Below are 13,529 nucleotides of genomic sequence, written 5' to 3'. Positions count from 1 at the left end.
TAAAAAAAATAAAATAACGATCTTGCACATTTTATATGGGAATTGGGATCCAGTCGATTTGGCTCAAATTTTGATATGATGTAGTATAAATCAGTAGTTTAGTATAAATCATTAGTATAAATTATAGTTTATAAAATAATTAAAGGCATGCTAAAAGACAATATCTGAGCAAAAATTTTTTTCAAAAAAAATAAACTGAAAAAAAAAGAAGATTAATTGATAAACAACCTGAAAGCTTTTTTCTACAATTTAAACTAAAAATTAACATTTAAAGATGCTTAAAAAAAAAAGTTTTTATTTAAAATTACTTAAAATTTATTAATATCCTCCCCGAAAAAAGAGATACAGTGGAGCATCGTTTATACGACGCCGAAGGGACCACAAAAGGTTACGTCGTATAATCGATTTTTACTTCTAAAACTGAAACTAACTCTTTTCAGTTAATTTTAATGTTTAACGTGTTGATTTACATAAATTTCAAAATTAGACAAAGCAAAACAAACAAATAACCAAAGAAAAAAAATTTCAGTGAGCAATTGGAATGTATGTTACCTTTAATTATATTTTCTTGCTATTAGTCTCTACAATGCTTTGAATAGCAAGTTGAACTTACTGCTTTCTATGACGCAATTTTAGATTTCTAATCACGGCCAAATCTAATGACTGAAGCGCACTTGTGCAATTTGCAGGAAAAAAAAGAGCTTCTACATTTTCCAAAATAATTAGTATCGATGGGTGTGCTGGGCATTAGTCGACGAATAGCAAAATTTTTTGTTTTTGCCTCTTCATAACATTGCCCAGTTTTTTCAGTCATCTAGTAAAAATTAGGATCGTCAGCCAAGCATTCTTGTTGGCACCCTTTTCTGTATCTTTCATGTTGGCAAATTCCGCCCTTTTTTAAAATACACAAGAAAAAAATAAAAAATTAAATAAACGTGAACAAAATCTAAAAACCGACGTATAACCGATTCTGTGCGTTGTATAAACGATATATTTTTACATTAAAATGAATAGGAATGATTTGGGACCGCACTAAAACGTCGTATAAATGTAAACGTCGTATAAGTGATCGTCGTATAAACGATGCTCCACTGTACTTGTAAACATTTACCAATTGAGAATAATCCAAACAAAGTAAATATTTGTAATAGTAATCAGAATTAAACCTATAAACACAGATAATTTTACCTGGGTGTGATTATTATTTATACAGCGAATTAATTTTAAAAAAAAATGGAATATGAATACAGTGTTTTAAAGGGATAGCAGCTAATTTTTACAAAAAGGGCCAAGAGGGTGCATTTATTGAGATCAAAGCACAAGCAAGATGAGCCACCCTTCTAAAAATGCTTAGCGAGAACACTGGTGAAGTGTCACGCAATGAAAAACAAGAACTTTAGCTTCCAAAAAAATTAAATGCAAATTACCTCCTCAATATGTTTCGTAACTTCTGGAAAAAAGTCTAATGATTCAGCAACATATGGAACTAGAGAGCTCAAAGCTCCAGGTTTGGTTTTCATAACTCTGTTCGCTGAATAAGCAGCTCTTCTGATGATTTTTCTAAGCACATGCCTGAAACATAATATTATTAATGGAATTAAGTTCATAAAGACTGTGTTTTAATATTTTGCTAATGGTTAATAACAACAAATAGACCAAACTGACAGGCTTTCCCATGCTAATTACGATACACAAAGGGTTAGAGCAGAAGTATCGTTGAAAAAAATATCAACTGACCAGTTTGATGACAAACAGTAAATATTAAATACACTTTTAGACCTCTTAATAAAATAGTGCCTTAAAGATCCTATCAGCATTGAAAATTGATGGGGTGTTTACCACATACCTTGGCTACATTGGACAAACCAGATGCATTCTAAAATAAATTTAGATTAAGGTATAAGACAAAACCAGGAAATTTTGTTGCTGCCCAGTGACCAGCAGTAGCATTTTCAACAGTGACTACTTTTTAAAACAAGATGCCACTTTCTAAAGTGAAAAGATATTTTAAGAAACAAGCATGAAATAAAACAATTTTCTTATAATAATAATTTTCTTAATAATTTCATATTTATTAAAATAATAATAAAATGCATGTGTAGTGCATTTTTGACCAAAAAAAATATAGTGATCAGGTGGCAATTAGCAGAAAATTTTTTAAACATCATTTATTATAAAGTTGCCTTGTGGCTAGTAACAACTGTTAATTTTGCCTTAGACATAAAATGACCACATATGTGTTTATCATTGAAAATTTGATAAAACATCGATTCACACAAACTGCTAGAATCTTTGGCACAAATTTAATTTCTACAATTCCAAAATTCATTTCACCTTTGTCATATCAGTTCATCTTGATGAGCTGGAATCTTTTTTTATTCATATAAGTGCCAATTACTTAATTAAAGACACACAATCTCACTTCCTCTCTTTAGTTATTCAAAATGCAACCTTCTCAGCTCTCACCACTTCTATGGTTCTTCTAGTCTGGTTGCTCACCTTTATTTAATTACTATTTCATTAGCAATTTTGCAATTTCTTTTTTAAATCAGTTTTATTTTCCTCATACAAGTCTGATGAGTAGGAGAAGGCATCAATTTTCAAAAGCCCAAAAGATGTTTTACATGCATTTATTATTTTTAAAAAAATGGATGAGGTCCCACATGCAATTTGAAACTACTGTAGTTACTGTAACTCAATTACTCACTGATTGCTTGAGTCTAATGTTAAAAAAGGTTAAGATTTTAAAAGAGAAATAAAAGAAACAGAAAATTTTTAATTCAAAGAATTAGAAAAGAACTTTCAAGCAGACAAGATATAATACATAAGAAAAATTCATATTTATATGAAGTTATATCAATTAAAAAAATTTTTATTTTAAATCTGAGAATTTATCTTTCTATTCTAAACTGGTGTCATAGTAAAAATGTTATTTTTTTTAACGATAAGGTGAATAAAAAATGAAGTTGTATTTATTCAATTTAAAGTTATGAAAGAATTCAAGGATACTGTTTAAAATTCTTTTGCAAAAAAGTTATTGCTAAAAAGATTAAAAAGAATTGTTAAGATTAAAAATAAATATTTAAAAAATTATCATGTTTTTTTTTAAAAATAATACTCATTTTACCACTTAGATGAAAATCTTTATAATCAATTACTAATTCTCAATTTTTGAATATTTTTTAAGAGCCAAAGCAGGCACTGATGGAACAGCTTTTCAAATATTAATTTCAAGACTTTAATATTTTAAAAAAAACTTGGTTTTTTGATACTTTGCCCCATTTTATAACTACATAAAAAGATTCAGAATTATGAATATCTGTTAAAAAAATTTTTAACAGCTATAGCCTATTATTTGATAAAAAAAAAAGAAGTTATTTCATGTAGTCAGAGTCTTTGGAAAAGAGCCTTAAAAAATGCAGTTATATTATATCAGGGTTTGTGATTTTTTTTACTTTAAATTTTTTTTTAAAAATTTGTATTCAAATACACTGTAAGAACTTTGATTTATGACTAAAAAAACTTTAGAAATGTTCAATAAAAATTAAATTAATATTAAAACTATGTTATAAGAATATTTCAGAAGCTCTAACTACATAAAACAATTTTTCATTATAATACAGAGCTTTGAATGCATAGCAACCATTTTGAAACAAATGCATGATTGAAATTTAAAGACTAGATGAAATAGAGAATTTAAAGAAAGCTTTAACTACCATAAAACAAAGTTTCAATTACCAAACCATAATTTTAATTTAAAATTGCATTCATAAATGTAGTCATTCATCAAAAAAAAATATTTAATCTGTATATTTTTATATTAAAATATTCATTTTTAATCCTATATCAAAATAAATAAGTTAAGCTTAAAAATATTAAAAAAATCTATGTAATCATTGAAATTTTTTTCCACAAAATTTCTTTATAGAAAATCTGATAATGTCAAAGATACTGTAAACATATGAGAAAAAAAAAGACTTAAATGTTTACTTTAATCTGTACTTTCAATCTCAAGAATCAAAAGATTTAAAAAAAATGTAATTTCAAATGTGTTGAAATTTAACACATACCAAGAAAGAAAATAATTTCGTTAACTAAAATTAATTAATGCAGCAATAATAAATTTCAAAACTAATGCAACAATTTATTTAAAATAAATTTTAAAACTAAGAAAAGAAATAATAAAAATATCAATAATTTAAAACACTGTTTTTTAACTTTTTAAATCAATATATATACATAAAAAAATCAATTGATTTAAATCAATGATTTTTTTAAAAAAAATCATTTGATATAAATCAAGGAGATTTAAATCAACAAACCCTGTATTATATAGATTAATTTTGAAGAAAAGAATTATTCAGCACTTTTTATTTGATTGGTATGATAATTAATTTATTTTGACTTGTTTATTTTACCCAAATGAACAACAAACTTCACACTCATTGGCACTTAATCAAAATACAAGCAACTCTTGATTTAAAAAATATTATACAAGAGTTTGGAGACACAATTTGCTGACCATTAGCTAACCAGTTAAGTTTAAAAATATAATGAATTTTTTATGCAATACAATTTGATAAATACTATAACCTAATAATAAAAAATATTTGAACAAAAGAATAAAAGCTATAATTGAATCTTCTTAGCATTAAAAGTTGGTGCAAAAATGTAAATCTTTACTTTGTTTCGTAAAATTCACCCTTACTATTTCACTAATTTTATCTAACTAAAAGGGCCAACATGAGTTTTTTTCTGTTAAAAAAAAAACAATTATTATTGTTTTTTTAAAACAAACTGTAAAAGGAACTTTTTTTATACCCTTTACGTCTATTGAATAGAAAGTAAAATAAACTGCCTAGCAAATTTAAAAGACGGTAAATAATTCATTTCAATTTTGCAAAGAGCTAAAAAATAGCAATGAAAAGGTATTTTGTTTAGTTTAGGATAAGAAGATTTAGGATAGTTAGATTTAATATAATTAGATTTAGGATAATTAAAGAAAAAACTAAAATATACAGCAAGAATAAAATATACCTGAAAAATTGACAGTTGATTGAACATTGTCAGGTGACATAAACTTACCCAGCATCAAAACTGTCAGGAAACATGCCATCAGCAATAGCAATGCTAAACATCCTCGAATGATCAGCAAGAATACGATAAGCCGTGTCGATACCATCACAATCTGAATTTCCAGTTTTACCAAGGTAGGGACGAACTTTAAAATTCTAGATTTTTAAAAAAAAGGAACACTACAATGATAAAAACTGATTGCATTTTTAAAATAAAAATAACTATTGATAATAAGATAATTAATAATAGACAAATTATTGAAAAATAATTTTTACCATTAGACACCCTTGAAACTGAGAAAAATGTTAGACTGTGTTGTAATTTACAGGAAATGCATGGTTAAGAAAAAAAGTATTTAAGTATAAGTTGGTCAAAAAGATACTTCATTCCAATATAAAGGAAAGAATTCTTTTATTCCTTTCCATTAAATAAATAGAATTCTCTTTTACAAATAAAAAAAAACCTAAATTTACTATTTAAAGAAAGGGGATAAAAAAAATTACAAAAATTAATGAGGTTTACTAAAAATCACAAATAAAATCAAGTTTCAAGTATTAAAAGTCAAAAACAATATGTGAAGCAATCATGCCAAAAAAAAAAATATATACAAATCTGATATACGGGAAACAAAACTTAATTTAAACATAAGTTTTTTGACCAATTGAATTAGAAACATAAAAATCACAATAACTTTTAACACTATACTAAAATAAGTAAAAAAGGAGAGAAAAAAACAATCACTATACAGGGTTCCCAATCCTTATTTACTAATGGTAATAAGACATTATTAAGACTTTTTTTTAAAGCTAATTTATAACTTTTTGAAAGCAAGTGTTACCTTCTTGGAAGACACAATGACAGCAATTTTCTCTCTCAAAAAAATATAAAACATAAAGCTATTTTTATTTTTACTTTTAAATTACATAATTTGAAACGGAACAATCTCATCAGCATTAGTTTGGATTGAATTTTTTAAAGTAATCAGCATTAGCTGTTATCTGCTCAGTCTGGAGTTTATTAAATTGTCGTAAAAAGTCCCCACATTCAATTTCTTTTACAACATTTTCTGATACAAGACTATACAACTTTGGACTTTCTAAGGCCATCACTTCAGCGGGAAAAGGATAGATTAAAAGACCCACTGCTGGCAATTTTAATAAGCTTTTGCACCTCTGCAAAAGGCGCCTCTTCGCGAAGACAACTAAATTTATTAGTAAAAGACTACTGTTATTAACATTTGTTATATTTTGCTATTTTATTTATTTTAAATTCATGTTAAAAAAAAGTTTCGTTTTTTTTGCCACTCCCTGTAATGTTTGAATATCAATTGCTGATTCAAGCTGTGCACACTTTGTGGGATTATTTTAGGATAAGGATCCTAAAAATATATTTTAAGGGTGGTGATTAAGGAAAAGCCTTTATTCGCTAGCCTATTATACATTGTTAAGTTAACATTAACCATTGAGCAATATTAGGCAAAACTACTTACACTTTGAATTGCTTTGAAAATTGGAATAAATATATCTGTGTCATAGTTAGAGCGGACTCCTTGCAGTACTGCTGTTAACCTCTCGAATCCCATACCAGTGTCAATGTTTAAAGAAGGGATTGTTTTCAAAACATTATCTTGTTCTCTATAAACACATAAAGTTATTTCATTTAAAAAATTATATTAATAATAAAGAATAGTCAAAAATTGTAAATAATTTGAAAACATTTTGCAAAGCTCTTTGATACTTATCAGTTATAAGCAACATTTATTAGTGACTGCTTTTAAGAGTTTTCACCAACATGGCTATTAGTTTCTATAACCACTAAGTGTCAAATTTTAATACTGCAATACATTGTCAAACAATATCAATATTTAACAATATGGTACAATACTTTTCCAGTAGATCTAATTTATATTATTTTTGCAGAAGTGCAAATTTTCATTACCCAATTAAAATTTATCAATGCTCACAAGAATATCATATTCAATAATTATTGTTTTGTATAATATAACTTATATTATCTTTTCATAATGTTATTTTATTGATAATGATTGTGATATTGTTGTGTTTGATTATAAATTTATCAAAAACTATCTCAATGTAAACTATGCATTGTTATCATTAACCATTGTAATAATGACAAAAACTACAAGTATTATGGGGAGTCTGTTACTGCTGTAAATCGGAATCTGGTGTTCGCTTCTACATGTTTGCGAACTTGGTTTCATGGTCCCTATAATGGATTAAAAGAGAGAAAAAATTTATCTCAGTTTCAAACTAATAGAATGAAACTTGTATAATATAGATTTTTTTTAATTCATTAATTAATAATTTCATTTAAATGGCCTCTTCATTTTTGCATGTAATAAACTGTGGATAGTTGATTTGATTGAGCTCAACTTTGAACATATGAAGAACTATCCAAGAGTTAACGATCGAAATTTTATGCCAAGAAACCATCTTTAAGTTTATTTATAGAAAAATAGATAAATTTAATTACAAAAAAGTTTAAATCTGCAAAAAGGTAGCTGAATAAAAAGGAATTATTTCCTACTTTGAAAACATATTACACAACATAATAAAATTCTCAACATTAATGATGTTAAAATAATTTGCAATGAAAAATAAAATAATTATTATTATTATACATAATTATCCACTACAGCATATAAACAATTTAAACAGTTATATAAAAGGTTCAGCAAAGAAATTGAGTTGCTTTAATAAAAATTTGAAAAACATTTTATGGCAATTGTACATGCTTTTGTTTTTAGTTCACTACTACAGATCAATATTTTAGGTCCAAAACTTGGATGTTAGAAGGTATGAATACATATATAATTGATTTCATACATAATAATCGCTTTTTTCATATCATGTATGATACATATGTCTGTTGTTCATTTCATTCATACAGTAAAATCTCAATATAACGAGAAGTACACTATTACAACAAATTTCCAAGTCGCTGAAAAAATCTTATTGTTTAAAGATACAAAGTATGTTTATAATGAATCAAAGATGACTAGTCTTCCATTATTCACACGGAAAGTTTTTTTATTTAGGAAAATATGTTTAAGTGAGCAGTATTAAATTGAAACAGTTTAATTGGAAAACATCTTTATTTACTTCTGGCATGAATGCCAAAATAGAAATAGCGCTTTCTCCTTACAATTTTAACCTCTTAATTTTACAAAACAGTGAATAGATTAGCATTGGCTTGTAATCTTTTTGCAACTAAATAAAAGTTCTATTTTTTTAAAAATATTATGGTGCAATTCAAAGGAATGCGCCTTTTCTTAATGTATCTATGTTTCCTTAACAATGTATACCCCTTTGTTCCCATTCTGAGCCATATATGTGCCTTTGTTTATAATGACAATTTTCTCAGCTATTATGTATTCTGATTATAATGGACTTTTACTATAGTTTATTTTATTAAAAATATTTTTCTAAAAAAATTTAAAAAAAAAACTCTGAAAAAGTAAAAAACTGCAGAACAAAAATATTGCAATACCTATTATATTGAATGAAAACGATGTTCCATATTTCCATTACATCCGGATTATCATTGTTAATTTTCTGGGAAACTTCTTGGAAACCAGTCCCAGTGAAATCATAATGGATTTCTGTACAAGGACCACATGGACCTTTATCTCCCATTTCCCAAAAGTTGTCCTTAGCTCCAAATGGAAGAATATGTCTTGGGTCCACACTGAAATAATAATAAAAAAGAAATGAGTTGCAAGTCACAGAATTTAAAAACAGAAAAAATTAAAAATGAAATGAACTAAAATAAACAGGCATCATTTTGTAGTTTAAATTTAAGGCACTTAAAATTAATAGTTTGACTTCTGACAATCATTTATAACTGTATTCCATTAAACTTTTGAAACTATGTGTTTTTAAACTCTTATTAATACATTATTAAAACACCTATTAATACATTTTTATAAAATAAATAATTTTTTAAATTTGAATGAGAGAGTGAGAATCACACTTAGACAATTTGCTTATTCAGTTTCTATTTACAAATTGAAGAACTGTTTCTACCCAAATAATAATGTCATCGACATGAAACATTCCGTATTGCTTTATGAGTGAGGGTATAATATGAATTACGAGTATCAAACTTTTATGCTAAATCTCCTAATATGGGTTCTAAAGACCCAAAGATTTCAAAGTTTATCAGAATTGGTGTATATAATAAATAAGTTGCAAAAGAAAATATTAAATGTCTAAAAAAAAAAAAAAAAAAAAAAAACAGGATAAAAAATTAAATTAACATGCAAATGATATTATTTAGTTTTCATTAAAAAGCAGAGTTAGCCAATAAAACAAAAAAAAAACAATAATTATAAAATAACTAACTCAATTAAAATGGCGATGAGAATTTTAAGATATTATTCACAAGTTTATGTGCATGTTTTCATTATTTTATATAGCAAAAAGTACCATCTTTAAATTATTAAATTCAGTAAAAGTACTAAAAGAATCATGTCAGCATAGTAAAAAGAATGTCTCAGATATAAGCACCATTAATTTAAAATAGATCACAACAGTAAATGCTGTCTTACCCAATTTCCAACCAAACATTTTTACATTCCTCGTCTGGGAGTACACCAAGAACTGGATCACCTCCAAAGTAAGTAACATAGAGATTTTCAGGATTTAAGCCATAAATATTTGTTAAAAGATGCCATGCCATTCTACAAGCTTCCAGCTATGAAAGAACAAAAAAATTTAAGTATGAATTTTGAAACTTTATGACAGATTCCTAATAGTGTTTCAAAAGTTGAACTTTGTACGTCGTCTAATGCAAAGAAATCATGTATTAAGTTGGCAAAAAAAAATTTTCTTTTTTGTTTCATTAGAGTGAAAAAAACTTAATACTTAACCAATATCTTCTGTTCACTGATTTTGTGCCCTTCTTTCACAATTCCACGCACTTAGAACTTCATGTCCTTATCAAAAATAAATTCAATCAAGAGAGATAATAGGTCAACCATTTTACTGAAATTTTTTCCATTTAAAAAGTTCTATGAATTTTGAAATTAATAATAATTTAATGATGCAAGATCAGAGCTATATGAGGGACAGCAAATTGCATAGGAATGGTGTTCTGCATCTTTGGTATTTCAAAACAAATTATTGGAGATTGGTTAGAAAATAATTTTGTATCCCCCATCTTGACCTCGAATTGCAACTAGTTGAGATCATTTCTGATAAGCACAGAAATTCTCAGAGCGTAGGATCATGAAGTTGCCAGAAGGATGGCAAAAGGTCATTGGACAGAATGGAGAAGTCCGATTTATTTAAGTTTCTTTTCTTGCATAGAAAAAATTGAGTTTTAAACAAAACTTAGTGGCATAACAGCCCATACAGAGCCAAGGTCTACTGTGCCAATCTCAGTTTCCTTGACCTCTGGCAATTGAGCTTTATATTACACTAAAAAATCAAAATTACTTTCTTCTAAACCCAATACAATAATATTCTGTACCATTTCCTTCTTTCAACAATGGTTATTGCTGTAGGAAAACAGCAAGTTTGCAAAACAATATACATAAAAGTATGCATACATGTTCAGTTACACTTTAAAAAAAAAATAATTAATTATCGAGCACGCGCAATAAAATTTTTGACCTTTTGGCAGAACTCATTAATAAAAAAAGCATGCATTTAGCAGTACTTGCACTAAAAGTTATTTTCATTATGAGAACATTTCCCATAGGGTTATATAGAAACAAGTTTCACAGAGAAAAAAATTTTCATAAAAAAATAAAGGTCTGATAGAATAAATTTAGAACAAAGTTCAAATTCTTAGAATAATGATCGAATTTGTCCTTCTTACATTCATGTACTAAAAATTTAAAGTCTTACATGGAGAAACTTTATTTACGGTGAACATGTGAGTGCAGAGAAATGTGTTTTGAAAAGGGTTCCGTGGCTCGGGGAGGTGTTCTGCTGTTCGCACCGGTTTTGATCAATACTAGTAAATAGGAAAGCTAGACAACAAGGACCAATATTGAAAATAAAAAAAGATCAAGGAATAAAAGTGAAATGGATTTTATTTAAAATGGCAGAAAACGAATTTTTTTTACAAAATTCACGAGATTTGCCATTTTGAAATTGAGTAATAGAGTGCAAAAACTTCTTGCGTTAATTATCTTTAATGCGAGAAAAGAACAAAAAATTGCAAGATTCTCGCGTTCTCGAGCTGTATTGAAAACACTGCATAATGTGTCACTTTTCAGACAGAAACAGCATTGAGATGTACATAAAGAAAATCTTACTTTAGAATAATCACCAAATGACCAATTGCCAAGCATTTCAAAGAATGTATGATGGTATAAATCTATGCCGACATCTTTTAAATCATTGTGTTTTCCACTCAACCTGACACACTTTTGACTGTTAGCAGCTTTTTTCAATCCGTAGAACGGGTGGCCAGGATATGTCTTGTTCAGCAACACAGATCTAAACTAAATGAGACAAAGAAACAAAAGTTTGATGGTCCTTAACATTTTTTTCTTCAATTTTTAAACTTTTCTACATAGAAAATTGATACAAAAAAGTATGTACAAAAAAATAAATTATGCTAATGATAATTCAGGTATGAATCAAAACAAGAAAGTAATCCCGGTCAAAGAAAACATTGCCACTTTTCAAACTTCATAAAAATTTACAAATTACGATAACTGTTTATTATTTTCTTTATAACCTATTGTCAGAGATAGTACTGTGCAATATTAGGCTTTTTAATATAGCATTATCTCATAAGAAATATTAATATTTTACAACATATCGCAATATTTTCAATACATCTTATAAATTTACATATTATTTAAATTGCACAATGATTAAATTGCACAAATATTAACTTGCCAAAATGGAGGAAAAAAATGATTTTTTTCCTAAAACACTTTTAATAATCAGAATTTTTAAAATAAGGAGCAATTATGAAAGATTAACAATATATATAAATTGAGAGAGAAATGATCAAATAAATAGAATTGAATGCATTATCAATTCTAATTTTTGCTATCCATTCTATTACTACTACTTCATCAACACAGTAAATCAAGCTGTCTAATGCTAAGTTTGAAACTGTTTTTGGCTAATTAGGATGAAATATTTTTCTACTTATTTAATTTCAAACAAAAAAAAATACAAAAAATTCTTACCTGGTTCATTCCAGCGTTAACAAACAATAAAGAGGGATCATTGTTTAAAAATACTGGACTGGAAGCAACAAACTTGTGATTATTTTCTTTAATAAAATAATCTAAGAATAAACCTCTGATAGCTTTAGAAGACAGTTTTTCTGAATTGCATTTCTCTCCTTTGATTTGAAATGTTGAAGATCGGCGGGCAAAAAATTTGCAATAATGAGTTCGTGTAGCATTGAAAACATTCATATCAATAAATATTAACGAACATTAAGCAAGAAGATTATTTAAAAAACAAAATACTTTTGAATGAACATGTCCTTTTAATAAAATCTTAACATTCTTGCTCATTTAAATCCTTCCGGCAACAAAACAAATTGTAAACAAATATTAAGAAGAAACAGTTACAGTTAACAAATGGCAATTTCAATGGGCGATCGATATGGACTGAAGGTGGCGTAGCGCAGAGCTCTTTACATATGGCAACATCTCGCATGCTTTCCCCATTAGCATGCGGAGAGTCATAGAGGAAGGAAGTACGTTAGTTTCTCTCTTGATTTTCATATAGATTAAAATCTTTTAAGTTAGAAAACTATTTGGAACTGAAGACTACATTAAACATAGTTCTAAAGAAAAGCATCATGGTAATTTTAAAAAATATTTTTACTATATAAATACTAAGGAAAGGGAAAATATCGTAGTACATTCCCATACAACTGAAAAGAGGAGGAGTGGGTAGGGAGAAGGGCCAAAGGCATGAAACCAGTCTCTCTCCAGATGGCGTATTCGAGCGTTGCGATCGCCAATAATAAAGTTGTGGTTGTAGTTCATGTTCGCCGCACTAGGGTTCCGCAGTGGACTGATCGTTCAGACACGATTCCCAGCAGATCACCGATGTCAAGCATCACTGGCTGCGGTCAGTATGTGAGTGGGTGACCACTTGGATTAGTCTGTGTAAGGACCGAGGGTGTGCGGTATTGATACTCGTTAAACTGTTCTACCGTAAAGGAAGGACGCCGCAGAATAATATAAAAGGGGTGCAACCCTCTAACAAACTAAACCCCCCGCCAAAAAAAAAAAAAAATTATTCTGTTATTACATTTTTTTTTTGTTATTACATATACTTTCATCAGTGAATTTTTTTCAAGATACTTTTCTTCATTGTTAACAAGATATTTAAAAAAAAAAGTATGAATTTCTTGTACTTGCAAATTTTGCCACGAGAAACTGTATTGATGGCGCTGGCATAGCAACTGACTTTGAAACACAAATAATTACAAACAGTAGTTTC

General features: G+C 27.6%; 1 protein-coding gene across 1 annotated transcript in view; it reads right to left on the bottom strand.

The window, feature by feature from the left end:
- Positions 1 to 12,969, bottom strand: part of LOC107436090 (alanine--tRNA ligase, cytoplasmic) — a 58,273-nt gene extending 45,304 nt beyond the window's left edge. Inside the window, exons 1-7 of the mRNA XM_087165407.1 lie at positions 12,254 to 12,969; positions 11,363 to 11,551; positions 9,647 to 9,792; positions 8,587 to 8,784; positions 6,566 to 6,710; positions 5,086 to 5,231; positions 1,428 to 1,572 (exon numbers count right to left, since the gene is read on the bottom strand). Of these exons, the coding sequence (XP_087021533.1) occupies positions 1,428 to 1,572; positions 5,086 to 5,231; positions 6,566 to 6,710; positions 8,587 to 8,784; positions 9,647 to 9,792; positions 11,363 to 11,551; positions 12,254 to 12,487 (1,203 nt within the window). The 5' untranslated portion in view covers positions 12,488 to 12,969. The remainder of the gene's footprint in view (positions 1 to 1,427; positions 1,573 to 5,085; positions 5,232 to 6,565; positions 6,711 to 8,586; positions 8,785 to 9,646; positions 9,793 to 11,362; positions 11,552 to 12,253) is intronic.
- Positions 12,970 to 13,529: the final 560 nt, after the last annotated feature.

The sequence above is a fragment of the Parasteatoda tepidariorum genome, chromosome 6, assembly GCF_982258835.1.
Source record: "Parasteatoda tepidariorum strain Cologne lab strain chromosome 6, Ptep-v5.0, whole genome shotgun sequence".
Lineage (NCBI taxonomy): Eukaryota > Metazoa > Arthropoda > Arachnida > Araneae > Theridiidae > Parasteatoda > Parasteatoda tepidariorum.
The sequence above is the reverse complement of the archived record's forward strand: the minus strand, read 5'-3'. Positions and strand labels throughout refer to the sequence as shown.